Genomic DNA, 20,686 nt, shown 5'->3' with positions numbered 1-20,686 from the left:
TTGAAGACCACTGCATAGGAGGTAATACTCACGTGTCCCCGCCGCTCCGGAACCGTCACCGCTGCCCTGGATGTCGCTCCATCGCTGTCGCCGTGTCCCCGTCGCTCCGGAACGTCTCTGCTGCCGGCCGGGTATCCTCGCTCTCCGTTGCCGCCATCACGTCGTTACGCACGCTGACGCACGTACGCAACGACGTGATGACGAGGAAGGAGAGCGCCGGCCATACAGGAGATCCCTGAACGGAGAAGACACTGAGGAGGCAGGTAAGGTCCCTCCCGGTGTCCTGTAAGCACTAACCCGGCTATTCAGTCGGGCTGTTCAGGACCGCCGCGGTGAAATCGTGGCGGTCCCGAACAGCCCGACTGAACAGCTGGGTTAGTGTCACTTTCCCTTCAGACGTGGCGGTCAGCTTTGATCGCCGCGTCTGAAGGGTTAATACAGGGCAGCACCGCGATCGTTGATGTCCTGTATTAGCCGCGGCGGGTCCTGGCTGCTGATGGCCGCAGGGACCACCGCGATAGGGGTGTATTCGCCGTATAAGACGCACCGACTTTTTCCCCCCAGTTTTGGGGAAGAAAAAGTGCGTCTTATACGGCGAAAAATACGGTACATATTTTTTGGAAGCCATATTACTTTTGTCCATGAGCTGTGTGTCTTGTATGACAGCATATACATTCATTCAAGTCAATGGCCCTGATTTACAAGTGTAAACCCAACGCCAGAATTTGCGCCAGAATTTAAAAAAAAAAAAAAAACAACTCTCCATTTTACTGAGAAAACCCAAAAAAGGGATCGTAGGGTTGTAGGAAAAAGGGAGCGTGGCTACCAAAAAGGTGCGTGTCCTGACATTAAAAAATAAAGAAATTAAATACATATTTACTAAGGTTACCACAGAAAACTTGGTGGATTTGAGCTGAGGAAAACCCCACAGATTAAATACCGTGGAAAAAAAATTGTAGGAAATTAAAACCCACAAAGAAAACTCCACTCCACTTTAAGTAAATCAGGCTCAATGTGTAGCTCAGCTGCAATAACCGTCCTGGAAAACCCCAATTAAAAGGGAACTGGTCATCACTTTCATGCTGCCTGAACCATAAGTCATCAGGGTGGTCCCCAGTGGCTTTCTTTAACTCTAACTACTTTGTTTGGGCACAGGAAGAGATCAAAGTGGGATAAAGGTGCCAGGGACAGTCCTGATGACTCGTGGTTCAGGCAGCATGAAAGTAATACCCAGTTCCCATTTTCATATACATTTCGTTACCTTGTTTCTGAATTCTTTTGTTCTACAAAAAAATGTCTCCCACTACAACTTCAAACAGAAAATGTTGGGTCCATTCACATTGTAGAATTACGTGATTTTAAGCACATAACAAAAATTAGATCCAAGCAATTAATGGTTTAGGATTAATAAACTAATCCTAAAATTTGAAACTTATGTTTTGTGAGCTGATATTATGACTCATATGAGCGACATGCTCACAAAAAATATATTAACCCCTTAAGGAAGCAGGACGTAAATGTACGTCCTGGTGCGGTGGTACATAACGCACCAGGACGCACATTTACGTCCTGTGCATAACCGCGGGCATCGGAGCGATGCCCGTGTCGATCCCGGCTGAAATCGCAGCCAGGGACCCGCCGGCAATGGCCGACGCCCGCGATCTCACGGGCGTCTGCCATTAACCCCTCAGGTGCCAAGGATCAATACAGATCCCGGCATCTGCGGCAGTGCGCGATTTAAATGAACGATCGGATCGCCCGCATCGCTGCTGCGGGGATCCGATCATTCAGAACGCCGCACGGAGGTCCCCTCACCTTCCTCCGTCCGGCTCCCGGCGTCACCTGCTCTGGTCTGAGATCGAGCAGACCAGAGCAGAAGATGACCGATAACACTGATCTGTTCTATGTCCTATACATAGAACAGATCAGTATTAGCAATCATGGTATTGCTATGAATAGTCCCCTATGGGACTAAAAAAAATGTAAAAGTAAAAGTAAAAAAAAAGTGAAAAATCCCCTCCCCCAATAAAAAAGTAAAACGTCCGTTTTTTCCTATTTTACCCCCAAAAAGCGTAAAAAATTAATTTTATAGACATATTTGGTATCGCCGCGTGCGTAAATGTCCGAACTATTAAAATAAAATGTTAATGATCCCGTACGGTGAACGGCGTGAACGTAAAAAAAAAAATATTCCATAATTGCTACTTTTTTAATACATTTTATAAAAAAATAAATTATACAAAATGTATAAAAAGTTTTTTATATGCAAATGTGGTATCAAAAAAAAGTACAGATCATGGCGCAAAAAATGAGCCCTCATACCGCCGCTTATACGGAAAAATAAAAAAGTTATAGGTCATCAAAATAAAGGGATTATAAACGTACTAATTTGGTTAAAAAGTTTGTGATTTTTTTTTAAGCACAACAATAATATAAAAGTATGTAATAATGGGTATCATTTTAATCGTATTGACCCTCAGAATAAAGAACACATGTCATTTTTACCATAAATTGTACGGCGTGAAAACGAAACCTTCCAAAATTAGCAAAATTGCGTTTTTCTTTTAAATTTCCCCACAAAAATTTTTGGTTGCGCCATACATTTTATGATATAATGAGTTATGTCATTACAAAGGACAACTGGTCGCGCAAAAAACAAGCCCTCATACTAGTCTGTGCATGAAAATATAAAAGAGTTATGATCTTTAGAAGGCGAGGAGGAAAAAATGAAAACGTAAAAATGTAATTGTCTGAGTCCTTAAGGCCAAAATGGGCTGAGTCCTTAAGGGGTTAAAATATCTAGAAATGGTAGTGCGTTGAAGATAATTTGTTGCACAATTATTGTATCGTTTATCACTCCATGATATAAACAGGATCTAAACAAGTCTTGGAGACCAATCAGAAAACTCTAGTGATTACGGTATTTGGCTACCATTTAACATTTGGCAGTAGAATTCACACAACGTTCAGCACAAATATGAGTGGATTCCACACCAAAACATGCAGGAAAATTGATGCAAACAATAGATAAAAATAAGTAACTGGAGTAATTGTGGACCTACCTATAACTGCAGCGGTGCGAACGGGTTTCGGTGCAACAGTGTCCCATCTACCACCGGAGGGATGGGTCCACTTCCCAACACTTCTTTCTGAGAAAAAGGCATACTGCTGTGCTTGAGGCTGGCCAGTAGTCCAAAGAGAAAGGAAGAGTTGTTTCTCTTTCTCTAAACCATAAGTGTACGGTTTCTGGACAGACGCTCGTACTGCCTCTATACAGGCTATAGGAGCTTGGGCCCCACGATACTGTTTCTTTGCTTTCTCCACAGCAGTGTCCAAGAAGCTTTCCATGCTGGGATTGGATGGTACATGGTTAGTGCTAAGTCTCCGCTTGTTCAAATCACTTCCTAAAATAAAGAAAACAATAGAGATGAGTAAATGTATTTCTTATATATTATAGTGTACATTTTCATAATGTATTCTTGTTTAGACATACTGGATAGACATTTTGCATTGTATTATAGCAGTATGTGTCAACATACCGTATTTTTGCCATATAAGACCCTCCGGCATATAAGACGCACCCAATTTTAAAGGGTGAAAATCTAGAAAAAAAAAAAAGATTCTGAACCTTCAACCTGCAGACCTCCAGATGTTGCAAAACTACAACTCCCAGCAAGCCCTGACAGCCGTTGGCTGTCCGGGCATGCCAGGAGTTGTAGTTTTGCAACATCTGGAGGTCCGCAGGTTGAAGACCACTGGTATAGGATGTAATACTCACGTGTCCCCACCGCTCCGGACCCGTCACTGCTGCCCTGGATGTCGCCCTCCATCGCTATCGCCGCGTCCCCGGGGTGTCCCCCTCACGTCTCTGCTGCCGGGTATCCTCGCTCTCCGTCGCCGCCATCACGTCGCTACGCACGCCGCTCCTATTGGATGACGGGACGGCGTGCGCGACGACGACGAAGGAGAGCGCCAGCCATGCAGGGGATCCCGGCACGGAGTAGACTCCAAGGAGACAGGTAAGGTCCCTCCCGGTGTCCTGTAAGCTGTTCGGGATGCCGCAATTTCACCGCGGTGGTCCCGAACAGCCCGGCTGAGCAGCTGGGTTAGTGTCACTTTCGCTTCAGACGCGGCGGTCAGCTTTGATCGCCTCGTCTGAAGGGTTAATACAGGGTATCACCGCGATCGGTGATGTCCTGTATTAACCGCGGGTCCCGGCTGTTGATGGCCGCAGGGACCGCCGCGATAGGACAGGTTTTAATGTGTATTTGCAGTATAAGACGCACCAACTCCCCCCCCCCCCCCCCCCCCCCCCACAGTTTTGGGGAAGAAAAAGTGCGTCTTATACGGCAAAAAATACGGTATTCAATTTGATAGAATTTTGGTGGGGGCCATGGGCTCTACAAACCTCGACAGCGATGGGTTGAGGAGGGAAATGCAGAACTTGCTTTGAAAGATCTTACATGTGAGAAAAGTGTTACATAAGTGCTATGAGTGCCGACACAACCATTGCATCTAGAAAGTTTTTTCCCAAATAATCGTCTTTTTCACTCATTCCTTCTTTTGTCCGGTGTCTTCGTTGTTCTCTCTGCCGTAGGCTGTAGAAAGCACTGGTGTAATACAAGTAAGTCGGCTGCTCCTTCACCCTTGAAGCAGGAGGTGACAGATGGAAACATCTCTTTCATCTCCAACAATTTGGGAAAGCAGAAAAATGACAGCATCTCATGAAATGTTCTACTGGGAAGGGAATGCAGGTCGGATGCTGGTAGTTGCTAAGCAGAACATTTCAGTCTCCTGTCCTGAGGAAAAATGAATGTTCCAAACAAGATGGTCTCAGTCCGTTCCTCAAACGATAGCACCAGCTGCGAAGTGCTTTAGTTTACTGTCCCCTCTGGCAGAGATGGAAAAATATACGTCTTACACATTCACTCAGCTGCATTTGGGAAATTCCTAAATAAGCTGTACTTTTAGATAAGTGGCATAATTTGCTGCCTGTCTCATCAATGCCAACTTTCTACAGTGCTTCTTAATGTTATGAGCAATTACTCTTTTCTTTAAAATTCCAGTCAGATAAGCAGGTTTTTTTTTACGCTAAAATGTAAAACAATAGTAGACCTGTATTTTCTATTTTAGTCATGCAGGCAAGAAAAGCTTTAAAAAGAAGCAGACAGAAAGTATAAAGCATGATTATATACATATATTAGGCTTTACCAACCTCAAAATGTTATCCTACTAATACAAATAGTCTACCTTTATTAGAATCACATAAAATACACGTTACACTGTCACTGAGGTGGATATCGAGATTCCAAATAATGCAGAGTCTCAAGTAAATATAAAGTCCTAAGTAATATATAAAAGTTTTTGAGACTGGCACAAATTTTTTTTTTTCACAAAGTTTTCTGCTTCTGTGTTTTTTTTTTTATAGCTCTTTTAAGTCAGATGTAATGTTATAGACAATCAGTGGTTTGGCTTCTTCTCCAGGCCTAGATATGCTACGAGTGTGTTAAGCTGTATTGGGTGGGTGAGTGTATGTATTTATGAGTATGTCAATGTGTATGTATATAAATGTGTGAATGAGTGAGAAGAGAATGAATGAGAGTGACAATATAGTTAATCTGCTTGTGGTTTAGAGGATGGTGGTTGAAAATGTATTGTGGGTTAGTTAGAATGTGACTATGTAGAGGTGTGAAACTATGTAGGTGAAAGATGTGGTGTGACTCTGTATCAAATAAATCAATGTCTATGTCCAAGATATGAAAAATAATAATTTTATTGAGCTACAGTATAAAATTACAAAAAATGGGAGTGCAGGATCCTTGCATTCACTAAGGCAATTACACTAATCAGATACAGTAAGTTGCCTAAGTTAGAATTAATAAAACATATGCGGCAAGTGTGATATATGTCCAGATAATAATTAGTACCAGTGGAGTGTGGTAAGAGCGCCTGCAGTGCACTTGCAGGCACTGGAGACCCCCTATTTGGAGCCCACTGTTCGTGCAAAGAGCAACTCAGTTCAATAGACAAGTATAGTCAATAGGTTTAGCTGAATCCACCGGCCCTCTGGGTCACAACAGTGCGGCGGCTGTTGTGACCCAGAGGGCCGGTGGATTCAGCTAAAAAACTTTTTTTTATATATATCATCTGGCTCCAGAAAGTTAAACAGATTTGTAAATTACTTCTATTAAAAAATCTTAATCTCTTTCAGTACTTATGAGCTGCTGCAGTTGAGCTCTTCTTTTCTGTCTAACTGCTCTCTGATGACACTTGTCTCAGGAACTGTCCAGAGTAGAAGGTAGAAGAAAATCTCCATAGCAAACCTCTTCTAATCTGTGCAGTTCTGAGACAAGCAGAGAAAATAACAACTCAACTTTAGCAGCTGATAATTATTGGAAGGATTAAGATTTTTTAATAGTAGTAATTTACAAATCTGTTTAACTTTCTGGAGCCAGTTGAGAGAGATTATATATATATATATATATCATTTTTTTTTCTGGAATACCCCTTTAAGGACTCGGGAACGGTGGCGTACCTGTACACCCTGCGTCCTTAACTGGTTAATACATTCTTTTATTGACAAATATGTCAAGTTTATGCAAAGATTTACAGCATTAATTCTTTATTTTCAAGACTTTGCAATGCATCCTGGCATGCTTAAAGGGTACCTCTCATCAAAAAAACTTTTGATATATTATAGATTAATGTATGCAGAATAACTTTACAATTGCATGTTAGTAAAAAATATGCTTCTTTCTATTTAATTTTCCCCTTTGAAGAAAGTCCTGGCAGCAAGCATTTCAGACTCATGCTGGAGTCATAAACACTACGAGCTGCCAGTCTGCTTTGTTCACAAAGGAGAACACTCAGAGCTGCCAGCCTGCTTTGTTCACAGCCTGTTTGGCTGTGAACAAAGCAGGCTGGCAGCTCTGAGTGTTTAGGACTCCAGCATGAGTCAGAAATGTCTGCTGACAGGACTGATCGGGAAAAATACAATAGAAAGAAGCATTTTTCATTAACATGCTATTGGAAAGTTATTCAACATTCATTAATCTAAAATATCTCAAAAGTTTATTTGATGAGAGGTACCCTTTAATGATTAGCTTTTGGGCCAAATCCTGACTATGGTCCTAAAATTTCAATGTTTTGTTCACTGAGCCACCTTTATCCTTTATTAAAAATAATAAAGTATTCAGACCCTTCGCTATGACACTTATTATAATTTTTTTTCTATTTTAGCACAAGGCCGCAACAAGACAAAATGTTAAAAAAAAAGTCAAACTAGGGATCGACCGATGTCGTTTTTTTTAGGGCAGATACCGATAATCTGTGGAGGTTAGGGCCGATAGCCGATAATTTATACCGATATTCCGGTATAAGTTATCGGCTATTTATCCCCCTGCGACACCGCTGCAGATCATTGATTTAAAGTGGGCGCTTCTAAATCAATGAACTGCAGCGGCTTTTGCGGTGCCATAGACCACCGCCGCCGCCCGCTTCTCTCCCCCTGCCTGTCCGGGGGTCCTGAGTCCTATCACGGCCATCACCCCCACCGCTCCGCGCCCACCGCGCCGCACCCCCCACCGCACCGCCGCGGCCCCATTGCCTCCCCCATCCCCGGTTTTATAATTACCTGTTCCCGGGGTCCACTCCACATCCGGCTCCGGTGGCGTCCTCCTGAGCCGTCACTGTGCGCACTGGCTGTGACGTCTCGTCGCGTCACTAGTCATTGCGCACAGCGTAATGCAGGACGCAGCAGGAGCCAGAAGTAGCGTTGACCCCGGAAACAGGTCATTCTAAAACCGGGGATGGGGGAGGCAATGGGGCCGGGGCGGTGCGGTGGGGGGTGCGACGCGGTGGGTTGGTGGGGTCGTTCGCGGTGCGGGGGGGGGGGGGGCGGGACATTATCGGATTATCGGCAAGGTAATTGCCGATACCGATAATGCCCAAAATCGTGATTATCGGCCGATAATATCAGCCAAACCGATAATCGGTCATTCCTTAAGTCAAACGCTCTGAATGCTTTTGGAATGCACTGTACTTCTCAGCTGAGAACAAGACTAGCTATGTGCAGGCTTGCACCCTATAAATGTTCTCATTTACTCATAGCAAACTAATTTCTGAAAAATGTTACTACCTGTGTAGAGTAAGAGTGGTGCAGTTGCCCATAGCAACCAATGTGATCGCTTCTTTCATTTTTAAAAAGATCTCTGAAATATAAACAAGCCATCTGATTGGTTGCTATGGGCAACTGAACCACTCTTCCGCTACACAGGTTTTGATATATCTCCCCCAAAGTATTTTTTTTATACAATTTTCAATTATATAGTGATTAAATCTTATTTGCATAGAATCAACAATCCCTTTAATATATACAAACTAAATACCATTTAGGATATTTTAAAATATGATAAATTAGCACCAAATAGTCATAGTACAGTATATGTACGCGCTGTGCAGAGCACTGTCATCTCTAACATTGGTAAATGCTTCCAAAAGGAGATTACACACTAATACTCTCTTAGATATTCACACACACACACGTGCAATGTTCCCCAAACTGTGGCAAAACTTTTAGCTGCAAGAGCATGCTGGGAATTGTAGTTTTGCAATAAATGGAGAGCCAGGGGTAGAAGAACATTGCACTGGTGTATTCTGCTGCACCGCAAAAACTGAAAGCAGGGGCATTTGTAATACTTCTCCATTGCAGTGTGTGCTGCACAGGTCTCTTTCTGGTTGCACCAATTTATTTAGCACATATCCGACTCCTTTTCTTCTTGCAATGTACTGTGCTCAGAAGACATGTACTAGCTGAGTACCCGGCGTTGCCCGGTTTTTCCTTCCTAATCCTTGTTGGGAAGGAAAATAAACAAAGGAGGAAGCTTTTGACTTCATATCCTGTCCTCATATATTGTTGTCATATCCCAACCTCATATCCAGACCTCATGTCCCGTCCTCCTATCCCGTCCTCCTATCCCGACCTGTAAATATGTGCATCAGGTATTGAAATAGCTCCAGCCGTACGGAAGTTATGTGGGAACATACATTTCCCATTGATTTGCATGGGACTTTAAACAAAAACCCCGACCCTCACAAGTGTTAAATTAACTATCCTATATTTTAAGTGGACATATAAGTAACATGTGACCAAGTATTATCTAAATATCTCCAGTCGTTTGGAAGTTATGCAGTAACATATCTTTCCCACAGACTTGTATGGGACTTTAAACAAAAACCCCGACCCTGGCAAATGGGGGGTGAGTAAGGGTTAAATCACCTATCCTATGTTTGTTGTTGACATATAAGTAACATGTGTGCCAGGTTTCATGTTAAGTTTTTGTGGAACATACACACACATTGAGTATATATATATATATATATATATATATATATATATAAAAAAAAAAATTATATATATATATATATATATATATATATATATATATATATATATATAACAGAATAAACCTACGGCCCTATTACAACATTCTGTTGTATTTATCATATCCAACTACCAATTTTATATCACATTTATTCTCACATCCAAAAGTTGTGTCAAGGGAGAATTGTATAGAAAACAGAGGACTAAATGAGTAAAGAGAAATATAAAAGGAATAATACAGCTAGGATTATTATGTGGGGTCAGACCTCAAAGGTTAGAAGTGTCTAAAGATCTAAAAATGTCACCACATACATAAAGATGGAATCTTATCTCCATGGCTACCAGACATAACAGTAAACCTTTCAACTAAAACACATTCTGGACGGAAACACATTGTCTTAGAACTGCGATGCCGCAGCATATTCACATGGATTCTTGACTGGTTTACTCTGCATCTTGGAGAGTTATAATTCACTCTCGTCAGTCGTGACGCCAGGGTGAGGGTTAATACTGTGATGCTTGGCCTATCGCCACCCTTCCCAAAAGCGATAGGGAGATTTAGAATAAATGCAATGTCCACAACCAGAGCTTTGGTGAAAACTTTCGGAAACTTTACTGAAGATTTTCTGTAACGTGGGATAACAGGAACAGTCTTTATAACAGAGTCTATGTACAGCTTAGCTGAGATTGACGTATGGTTGGGACTTTTGTAAGTTCTTTAGATAAGTAGGATTTAGTATGGGCAGATCCGCTGGATTCAGGGTTATGTTTAGGTCCAGGGTCCTTGCTAGAAGTAGCGGGGAAGTTTGTAAGAACTCACTGTTCGATTCGAGCCAAGGCCAGCAGGCTTTGGACCAGTATTTGTCGGAAGTTGCGCAGATCCTGACTTTCCAACGATCCGGAACCCAAGAGAGCGACTACTGGCCACAGCTCCCTTATATGGGCAGGGGCTGGCCATTTTAGGATTGCTCCAGACCATCTGTCAATCAGCATTGTGGGTATCAGTATTGTGGGTATCACATGACCCAGAACCTCCAAAGGTCCTTTTACCTACCATAGAGACTAAACCAGTCACATGACCCCAGGCCCTGCGACGCTATGCAAGGTAAGTATACACTTTATATGTATTTACATTTTATTTAGCAACATATTAACTATTTGAGGGGTAACTTGGGGATGACTAAAGAAGCGGAACCCCACAGTTATTAGGAACTCTGACTTTAGGGACCCCTAACCAAGGTACGGTATGCAATACGGTACTGGGACCCCACACATGTAATACTAACTTTCTCCAGCAGAGGCCAATGAAAGGGAAATAACCAGCGCACCGGAACTGCTAGGCAAAATCAGCTTTTTGACAGGGGTATAACAGGCCGGACCTGTATCAAGAGGTTCCAATATGAAAGCAGAGGTGGTCTTCATGAGACAGCTCCTTTACAGCACAGCATATTCCCTTTGAATCTTGGTAGTAATAAACAGTGTGGAAAAAAAATCTTTAGCGCCAACAGTACAGTGATCCCTCAACCTACAATGGCCTCAACATACAACAGTTTCAACATACAATGGTCTTTTCTGGACCATTGTAAGTTGAAACCAGACTCAACATACAATGCTACGGACAATCCAGATCTGTGCAACGTGTCAATGGCTTGAAGAACCGACCAATCAGAATGGGCAATTTACTGGTAAAACCCCTGTATTACTGAAGAGTATGCACTGACTGATGTCTGGTAGCGCCCCCTACAGTACAGGGAGGTATTACATGTTCTGCACTCTTTACCTGTACCAGGGTTAGCTGCTCCTTTGGACACCAGGTGAGGGCGACTCCATTTTACTTTTTTTTTTAGGACATTGCATATACTGTACAGGACCCTGAAGAAGCTCCTGTCCTCTACATAGACCAGTGTTTCACAAGCAGGGTGCCCCCAGCTGTTGCAAAACTATAACTCCCAGCATGCCTGGACAGCCTTTGGCTGTCCGGGCATGCTGGGAGTTGTAGTTTTGCAACAGCTGGAGGCACCCTGCTTGGGAAACACTGACATAGACAGTGATTTACAGCTCCCAGCGGATCTTTCTTTCTTTTATATGTAAGGACTTGCTTTATCTATATTAGTTATTTACTTATTTATCTTTAATCCTCACTTTTTCCTATTTTTTGGATGACATGTTGGTGGCTTCAGAACCAATTACCAGGTTTCCATAGAGTTCTGGTCTCAACATACAATGGTTTCAACATACAATGGTCGTCCTGGAACCAATTAATATTGTAACTTGAGGGACCACTGTATATTCTATGACCGTCTGCCAGCCGCTCTGGTCATTGCATTGACTATTCACAGGGGTGGTTATACACTGCCTGCATTCACCTGATGGGGCAGGGAGAGCTGGTGTAGGGATTATTTCTTTTGCCCATAAGAGGACATTGAAGTATAATTAGGCATTTATGGTGTGTAATTTCCTATTATATGAGCAGTATTTAGTGGTAGAGGAAAAGATTCTTTAAATGCTGCACAATCTATTGTTTCACTTTATACACCACAGATGCAATACTATAAAAAGAGAAAATAAAAGAGAACATGATTTCTATTATATACCTCATTCAGACATGCTACACAAGGATGGTGCAACAGCGCCCTCCTTAGGCCAACAGTGGGAATACAAGGACAAATGTTACAGACAGAATCTTAACCTAGCATCGGAAATCTAGGTTCCCCAAGTTCATTGATAGACTGCAGCCAATGCATGAAGATCTTATAGGACTCTTTATAGGGAAAGCAGATTTGTCCTACATACACTATGAGGGTGCGTTCCCACAGGGCGTATACGCAGCGTATTTGACGCTGCGCAAATTTTACGGCAGCAGCGGGAAATACGCTGTGTATCCCTTGCTCACTATACACACAGGGCTTTCCGGCGGCAGCCCTATGTGTGTAGTGAGTTTTGGAGGCGGGGCCATGTGCCGGCGTGTCTGTGACACGCGGCCCCGCCTCCAAAACGCACTACACACATAGGGCTGCCGCCGGAAAGCCCTGTGTGTATAGTGAGCAAGGAATACGCAGCGTATTTCCCACTAATGCCGTAAAATTTGTGTAGCGTCAAATACGCTGCGTATACGCCCTGTGGGAACGCACCCTAAGGCTATGTTTACACAGTGGAATGTCTGCACAGTAAATTTCTGTGCAGACATTCCACAGACAGCGGAGCGCCGGCAGAACATGCCGGTGCTAGGACTGCTCGGAAATGCATCACCTCATAGATGGCAATGCATTTCAGAGTTTAATCTGTAAAAAGATTAAACAGGTTCAATGTTTTTGCGGACGCCGGAGTCTGGATTCTGCCGTGTGAACAGAGCAGCAGAATCCCACGGAAATTAAAGGGACTTTGCTGCTGTGGAATGTCCGCGCGAAATATTAATGCGGAATTCTGCGCAGACATTCTGCCGTGTGGACATACTGTGAGGGTGAAAGCAAACAATCAGGTTGTGCTGCAATTTCCAATACAGTGGTCCCTCAAGTTACAATATTAATTGGTTCCAGGACGACCATTGTATGTTGAAACCATTGTATGTTGAGACCAGAACTCTATGGAAACCTGGTAATTGGTTCTGAAGCCACCAAAATGTCGTCCAAAAATAGGAAAAGGTGAGAATTAAAGAAAAATAAGTAGATAACTAATATAGATAAAGCAAATCCTTACAAATAAAAGTAATAAAGATCTGCTGGGAGCTGTAATCACTGTCTATGTCAGTGTTTCCCAAGCAGGGAGCCTCCAGCTGTTGCAAAAGTACAACTCCCAGCATGCCTGGACAGCCAAAGGCTGTCCGGGCATGCTGGGAAATGTAGTTTTGCAACAGCTGGGGGCACCCTGCTTGGGAAACACTGGTCTATGTAGAGGACAGAAGCTTCTTCAAGTTCCTGTACAGTACACACAGTGTCCTAAAAAAGTAAAATGGAGTCGCCCTTACCTGAAGTCCAAAGGAGCAGGTAAGCCTGGTACAGGTAAAGTGTACAGAACATGTAATACCTCCCTCTACGGTAGGGAGCGCTACCAGACATCAGTCAGTGCATGCACTTCAGTAATACAGGGGTTTTACCAGTAAAATGCCCATTCTGATTGGTCAGTTCTTCCGGCCACTGACACGTTGCACAGATCTGTACTGTCTGTAGCATTGTACGTTGAGTCTGGTTTCAACTTAACAATGGTCCAGAAAAGACCATTGTATGTTGAAACTATTGTATGTTGAGGCCATTGTAGGTTGAGGGATCACTGTACTGCAATTGAATTCATCCATTACTGACATGGTGCAGTTACAAACTGCAATGTAACCTGATCATTTGTTTTCACTCTGGAGGACAAACGTATTGGGACACACTTCACCAAACTCAGGTGGTTCATTCCGCCCCTTTGCCATAGGTGTATATAATCCAGCATCTACCAATGCAGTCATATTTACAGACATTTGTAAAAGGGTTAAAGAGCTCACTAAGTTCCAGTGTGGCACTCAAATAGGAGCCACCATTTTAACAATGCTGAGTAGAAACAGGAGGGCAGCACCTTGTGTGATACTATTAAAATGCAAAGGGTCTTAACTACATCTGTAACCCTTGGTATTGGACTTTCAAACAGGAAATTAATGTATATCACCCACATTAGGGGCATAAAATATGGAAAGAGCGGCTTGATAGGATGTTGCTGTCCAAGAATCACCTGCAGGAGTTCGGATTAAATCACTAGAAATGCCTAAAAAGAAAGAAAGGCTCCAAAAGGAGAGGAAACCTGAAACAAGTTATTGGGGTGTATGGAATTTTATTGAATAAAAGAAGATTCAGCTTGGAGAACTCGGTGGCAGCAATGTACCTTGGAGCCTCTTTCATTTATGCATCAACACTGTCACAAGTCAGTTCCTAAAATTTCTCCGCTCCTAGATGTTCCATGATGAACTGTGAATGGCATTAGGGACCAAACAACTCAGTATTTGCATGAAAGTCACCAACGCTTACTGACTCTATAACTGCAGAAACCAAACCTCATCTGGCATTAAAATCGGCACAATAACTGGGCATGTTACCAGTCTTACATGACCAAGCACAATGCCAAGTGTCAGATAGAATGGTGTAAAGCACACCACTACTGGACTCTGGAGGACTAGGCACATATTCAGCGGAGTGATGAATAACACTTCTCTATCTCACAGCCTTTGGACCAGTCTGGGTTTGATGAATGCCAGGAGAATGTAACCTGCATTAGTTCATTGGCATTATCTACTCTGGAATGAAGATTGGGAGTCAGGTCCTCTCATCCAATATAAGTGTTTGACCTCACAGATGCTCTTCTTGGATAAATGCAGCAGAATTCCCACAGACACCTAGAGGAGTGAAAGCTGTTGTTGCAACTGCAATGTGGGAACCAATTCCATATTACGTATTTAGAATGGGGTGTCCTAAAAGTTTTTTTTAAAGGCCTCTGGAAAATGGAAAAAGCTATCTGAGAGATTGCTATGGGCAATTGGTCTACTTTTCCTCTGCACAGGTTTTGATGAAAACTTTAGACAGTTTTAGTAAATCGGCTCTATAAGGCTAAGTTTCTACTTGTTTTTTTGTGCTGTGTTTTTTGGGTTGAAAAAAACGCCTGAAAAAACTCCAGTGCAATGTCCTGTTTCTGGCGTTTTTTCTGGCATTTTTTCATTTGTGTGGAAATTGCACCTTGGCAGTTTTTTTTGGTACCCAAATAGGATGCAGCAGTGATGGAAAACATTTTATTAAACGAAATGTATATATTTTATAACAACATTTTTATTATTTTTTAATAAAATGTTTCACTTTTTTTTCTCTATTTTTTTAATTTTTTAGGTAGTACTACTACTCCCAGCATGGAACAGACTGTTCCATGATGGGAGTAGTAGTACCTGTACTATAGACATATCGCCCCGGGTGTCAGTCCTGACACCCGATGCCATCGTCCATAATATAGCAGAGATGCGGAGAGGCTCTATACAGCACTCAAATCTCTGCTCTGTACTCCGGCCAGTGATGTGAATAGAACATCAATCATTCATATTTTCCGCACAGAGCTGTGATTGGCCGGATGGTTGTAGCCAATCACAGCTCTGAGGGAAATATGAATGATTGAGTGGCCGGAGTACAGAGCAGAAATGCGAGCGCTGTATACAGCCGCTCTGCATCTCTGCTATAGACAGGACGATCACAGCGGGTGTCAGTAGTGACATCCGCTGTGATGTGTCCTTAACTGCAATTACTACTACTCCCAACATGGAGCACACTCTACTCCATGCTGGGAGCTGTAGTACCTGCATTAATAGACAGATCACAGCGAGTGTAACTTCTGACACTCGCTGCGATCTGTCTATTAATGCAGGTACTACATGTACCTGAGTGTACTCCATGTTGGGAGTAGTAGTACCTGCAGTTAAGGAAAGATCACAGTGGATGTCACAACTGACACCCGCTGTGATCCTCCTGTATAATGTATAGATGCGGCCGCTCTTTTATGGTCCCCTGCACGGCCGTATATATACACATATTCATATATCCCACAGAGAGTTGTGATTGGCTGGAACCATCTGGCCAATCACAGCTCTCTGCGGGAAATATGAATAGGTGTATATATACGGCAGTGCAGGGGACCATGGAAGAGCGGCCGGCCACATCTATACATTATACAGAAGGATCGCAACGGGTGATCTGTCAATTAGTACAGGTACTACTACTCCCATCATGGGATAGTGTGTTCCATGCTGGGAGTAGTAGTACTACCTAAAAAAATTTAAAAATAAAGAAAAAAAGTGAAAAACATACACACACTACATTTTTAGGTCCCCGCCCGCCCACATAAATTGATCTCTGTTTAAAAAGTAATAAATATTTTGTTATAAAAAAAGATACATTTCGTTAGATACTATTTTTTCCCTTCGCTACTGTATCTTTTTTTTTTCTTAATGGTACCCTACGAAATTGTATTAAAAAAAGGTATCTCCATCACTTTTTTGGATCCTTAAAGCCCAAAAAAGAATGAACACCAAGTTAAAACCCACATATCGTTTTTCTTGGCGTTTTTTCACTCCCATAGACTTTTATGGGCGAAAAACGCCACGATTTTGACAAAAAAAAATAAAAAAAATCGCCAGTGGCTCAACATGCTGCGATTACCGAGGATCTGAAAAACGCCAAAAAAAGAGTGAAAAAACGCCAAAAGGATAAAAAAAAGACAAAGTGAAAAACACCAAGTGGAACAAGAATTTAGCAATTTCTCATTGATTTACAGCTCACATCTGGCCGCAGCGTTTTTTGGCCGAAAAAACGCCATGCGGCAAAAAAAAATAAAAAATAAAAAAGTAGAAACTTAGCCTAAATCTTCTGTTATGCAAAAAACTTTCCACTCTGCAATTGACAGTGGAGAAACCTAATCTAATGTTCACTACTATTATGCAAAAGTATTTAAGAATGTCATATCGACTGTCACAAGAAAAAATATGAAAATAAATAAAGCACTTTTATCAATCACTTTTAACAATCTTGTTTACCAACGTAAGTCATTTTTATGATAATTCCTATTTCAGCTGTTTTTCTTTATAGCCAGCAGGACATCATATGGTGCTGAGCTAAATCCAGTTGATACAATGCTTATCTATGGTAATGAGGGAGTGCTATTAAACTGTCTGCTCACGTATAATGATCTTCTACTGTTACATTAGGTCAAGGGCTCAGTCTACTTCATAGATTAAGGATTTAACAACATTTAAAGTAATGAGGGCTCATTCTGAAATCATTAACTTTCCAGGAGATAGAAGCGAGGCTAACCTTTTGGATCTTGGATTGTACAGACAAGATGCACAAACAAGCATGCTTTTTTGTATCGGTAATGGGAAATAATCGCAAACATAGAAATATGCATAGAATCCGCAGTAAGAAAATTCACATCGGCACTCACCTGTTAAAAAGTAACTTTTATTTTGACATCTTCATAAAACCAAACCCGGCCTATGTGGGATCGGGAAACAGAAAATGCCCCCAGCAATCTGACAGCTAAAGAAACAAGAGCTTTGAAATGGTTGTGATCTCAGTCAGACCTGGTGATAAAAAAGGCTGACAATGGGGGCAGCGTGGTAGTCATGTCTAAACATTACTATGTCATGGAGGCACACAGACAACTCAAGAATGAAGACACTTATCTCCCCCTTAAATCTGATCCTAATACTAAAATCCTGTCTAAATTATGGAGTTTCCTACACAACAATGTGGAAATGGGCATAAACAGTAAAAAGAAAGCTGAAAAGCTAATACCAAATTGTGCTAACAAGCACCTTCGCTAATTTATATCTTGCCGCTCTTGAGCGCAAAATGGTGTACAGTCCCAATAACCCATTTGTTAAAAATCTAAAAAACTTTACACCCACTATGTGGATGACGTTTTCATCATCTGGAAGGGCGAAGAAAAAGATTTTTCTGATTTTCTTATCTATCTTAATGGAAAAAATCAGATGAACATGATGGTTTTTTTGCCACTGATATCATTGATTTTCTAGATGTCGAAATCCATGTGATAGATAATTCTATCACCACCACAGGTTACAGAAAACAGACCGCTACAAACTCATATTTGCACTTCAAAAGCTTCCATCCTGCGCACACCAAAAACTCTCTACCCTATAACCAACTGCTCTGATTGATAAAAATCAACAGCAAAAACAAAAAGCAACAGCAAAAGCTGAGCAACTTGTTACCAAATTTCCTCAGAGAGGTTACCCTGAAGATCTGCTTATGTCCTCTCTTGAGAAAGTATCTCAGATCTCCCATACTGAACTCATCCACAAAACATATAAAAAGAATAAAAACCCGAAAAAACTAAGAAAGAAGAATCAAAAAGAGAAAAGATTTGATTTTTCTTTCCAGTTCAATCCCCTGTCTGAAATCATCTAAACAAATACCACACTAAAACTTACACAGCCTTGAACGTGATCCTCTCCTGCATGACACTGCCATGAAAAAAACACTGATAACCTTCAGACTCAGTACCAGGAGTAAAAAAAAACTGCTAGTGTCCTCCACTTTTTCTTCCAAAAAATCTAACGTGAATTGGTTAGCCAAAAATGAACTTAAAGGTAATTACAAATGCGGCTCTTGCATCCATTGTCCTTAGCTACAGAAAGGTGCCTTCCTAAGACTTGGCGGCACTGAAATCAAGATCAAAGAATTTATCAGCTGCTGCTCAGAATGGGTAATTTATGCCCTTCTCTGCCCTTGTAACTACTACTATATTGGCTCCACTAACCGTTGTCTCTTCTACCGCTTTCGAGAGCACAAGAGATCGCTGAAAACTGGCATCGGATCCGCTCATTGAGCGCATGCGATCACATCACAACAGTAACCCCAATTATCTTACCTTTTGCGGCATAGAGAGAATCACAACAACTGGAAACATGAAAGAACTTATCCTAAGACAGCGTGAAGCTGAATGAATAATGTGCACCGATGAGCTTGGGATCCTCGGTCTGAATTACCGCAGTCAACTGACAGTTTTTTTTTTTTATAATTCTAGCGATTTTCCCTTATTGATTTTTCACTGTTTGTACCAGAATATTTCTACTAGTACTGTTTTACTAATACTCCCATCTCGCTAGTATTTTTCATTTTTTTTTATTGCATTCTCTTCATTTGCATAAGCACTTAGCGCTCCTCCCCCTTTAGTGACGTCACAGCTCCCATTATGGGAAATGTTACCTGGATGTGATGACAGGTGAGGCCAGAGGGAGCGGAATACCCGCAAAACCAGCTTGTTGCCGCCCACCCGCACAGCTCTGGCTGTTGCGTATCCTCTTTCCCGATCCCACCTAGGCCGGCTTTTGTTTTATGAAGATGTTGAAATAAAAGTTACTTTACTGCGGATTCTATTTGGATGTCTTTCTTTCATGCATCGTGCACCCCTTTCCTCCGGTCTTTGCTCTCCCCATACGTGACTTTATCATTGTAATTTTTGCTGCATTACATGACGCTGAGTGGTGCCGTCCTATCTTTTCTCTACTGCCTCAGTATAGAAATATACATGTTAAACTGCTTATCTAACAGGGGTGATGTACAGTAAAATGTAGTTAAAAATCTAGTTAAAAGGAGACAAACAAACACTTTTCATTACCATGCTAGAATATCCTAAAATGTAAGTTTATGTAACTTATAAAATAATTCAGCCCGGAGTCTGCATCTAATGAAGAAGTGCTCTAAAGTAAACCATGGAAATATGCCATTTAATCATCCTAAAGCAGCTGCCGACTGCAACAGATACCGTATATACTCGAGTATAAGCTGACCCGAATATAAGCCGAGGCCCCTAATTTCACCCCAAAAACCCAGGAAAAATACATCATCCCCGCACTGTCATCATCCAGACCCCCGTCATTAACACCCCCGTCATCATCACCCTGTCATCATCACCCAGTCATCATCCCCCCCTTCATCATAACCCCCCCCTTCATCATCACCCAGTCATCATCCCCCCCTCCCTTCATCATAACTCCCCCCCCCCACCCCCTTCATCATCACCGCTTGTCAATCCCTCAGTGGTCTTCAACCTGCGGACCTCCAGATGTTGCAAAACTACAACTCCCACCATGCCCGGCATGCTGGGAGTTGTAGTTTTGCAACATCTGGAGGTCCGCAGGTTGAAGACTACTGAGAAGTGATTGACAGGCGGAGAGTTCACTCGAGTATAAGCTGAGGGGGGGCGTTTTCAGCACGAAAAATTGTGCTGAAAAACTCGGCTTATACTCGAGTATATACGGTAGGTATTTCCATAGTATGAGGCTATATATAGCAAGTATTACGTTGGAAAAAGGAGTATGAGATCTAATGGTATGGTTATTCAATGAAATGTATTTATGATACAACAATTATTAATTTTGGAGACAACACTGTTGTTACATTTGCTATCCTATACACATCCACACTTTAAAGGGGTTATCCAGGAATGAAAAAAAAAAAAAACGCTCAGATCGGCATAGGATATTAAACTTGCATCTATTCTCTACTGTGACCGTTTTATCTTCTGTACGTGGCTCTAATACATCTTTCTGCACCTCTACTTGTTCCCTTCCCTGCACACTGTCTTTAAACTACATGTCCCAGCTTTATTAATAAAGCAAGCCAACTACTTTACCTAAGACACTATGACAAATTGGCCACATTCTTTGACTGTCTGGCCTAAGCATATATAGGGAGATATATCAAAACCTGTGCAGAGGAAAAATTGACCAGTTGCCCAAAGCAACCAATCAGATCGCTTCTTTTTTTAAAA

General features: G+C 42.0%; 2 protein-coding genes across 2 annotated transcripts in view; one reads left to right on the top strand and one right to left on the bottom strand.

Annotated features, from left to right (window-relative positions):
* The window catches only part of TMEM41A (transmembrane protein 41A), a 347,737-nt gene that overhangs the window by 270,605 nt on the left and 56,446 nt on the right, over window positions 1-20,686 (top strand). The window lies entirely within an intron of this gene.
* EHHADH (enoyl-CoA hydratase and 3-hydroxyacyl CoA dehydrogenase) overlaps window positions 1-20,686 on the bottom strand; it is a 50,078-nt gene that overhangs the window by 8,195 nt on the left and 21,197 nt on the right. The window contains exon 6 of the mRNA XM_056534910.1: window positions 3,063-3,404. Within this exon, the coding sequence (XP_056390885.1) occupies window positions 3,063-3,404 (342 nt within the window). The remainder of the gene's footprint in view (window positions 1-3,062; window positions 3,405-20,686) is intronic.

Source organism: Hyla sarda, chromosome 8 (assembly GCF_029499605.1).
Source record: "Hyla sarda isolate aHylSar1 chromosome 8, aHylSar1.hap1, whole genome shotgun sequence".
Taxonomy (NCBI): domain Eukaryota; kingdom Metazoa; phylum Chordata; class Amphibia; order Anura; family Hylidae; genus Hyla; species Hyla sarda.
Note: the sequence above shows the minus strand (reverse complement) of the source record. Positions and strands in the feature narration are given on the sequence as shown.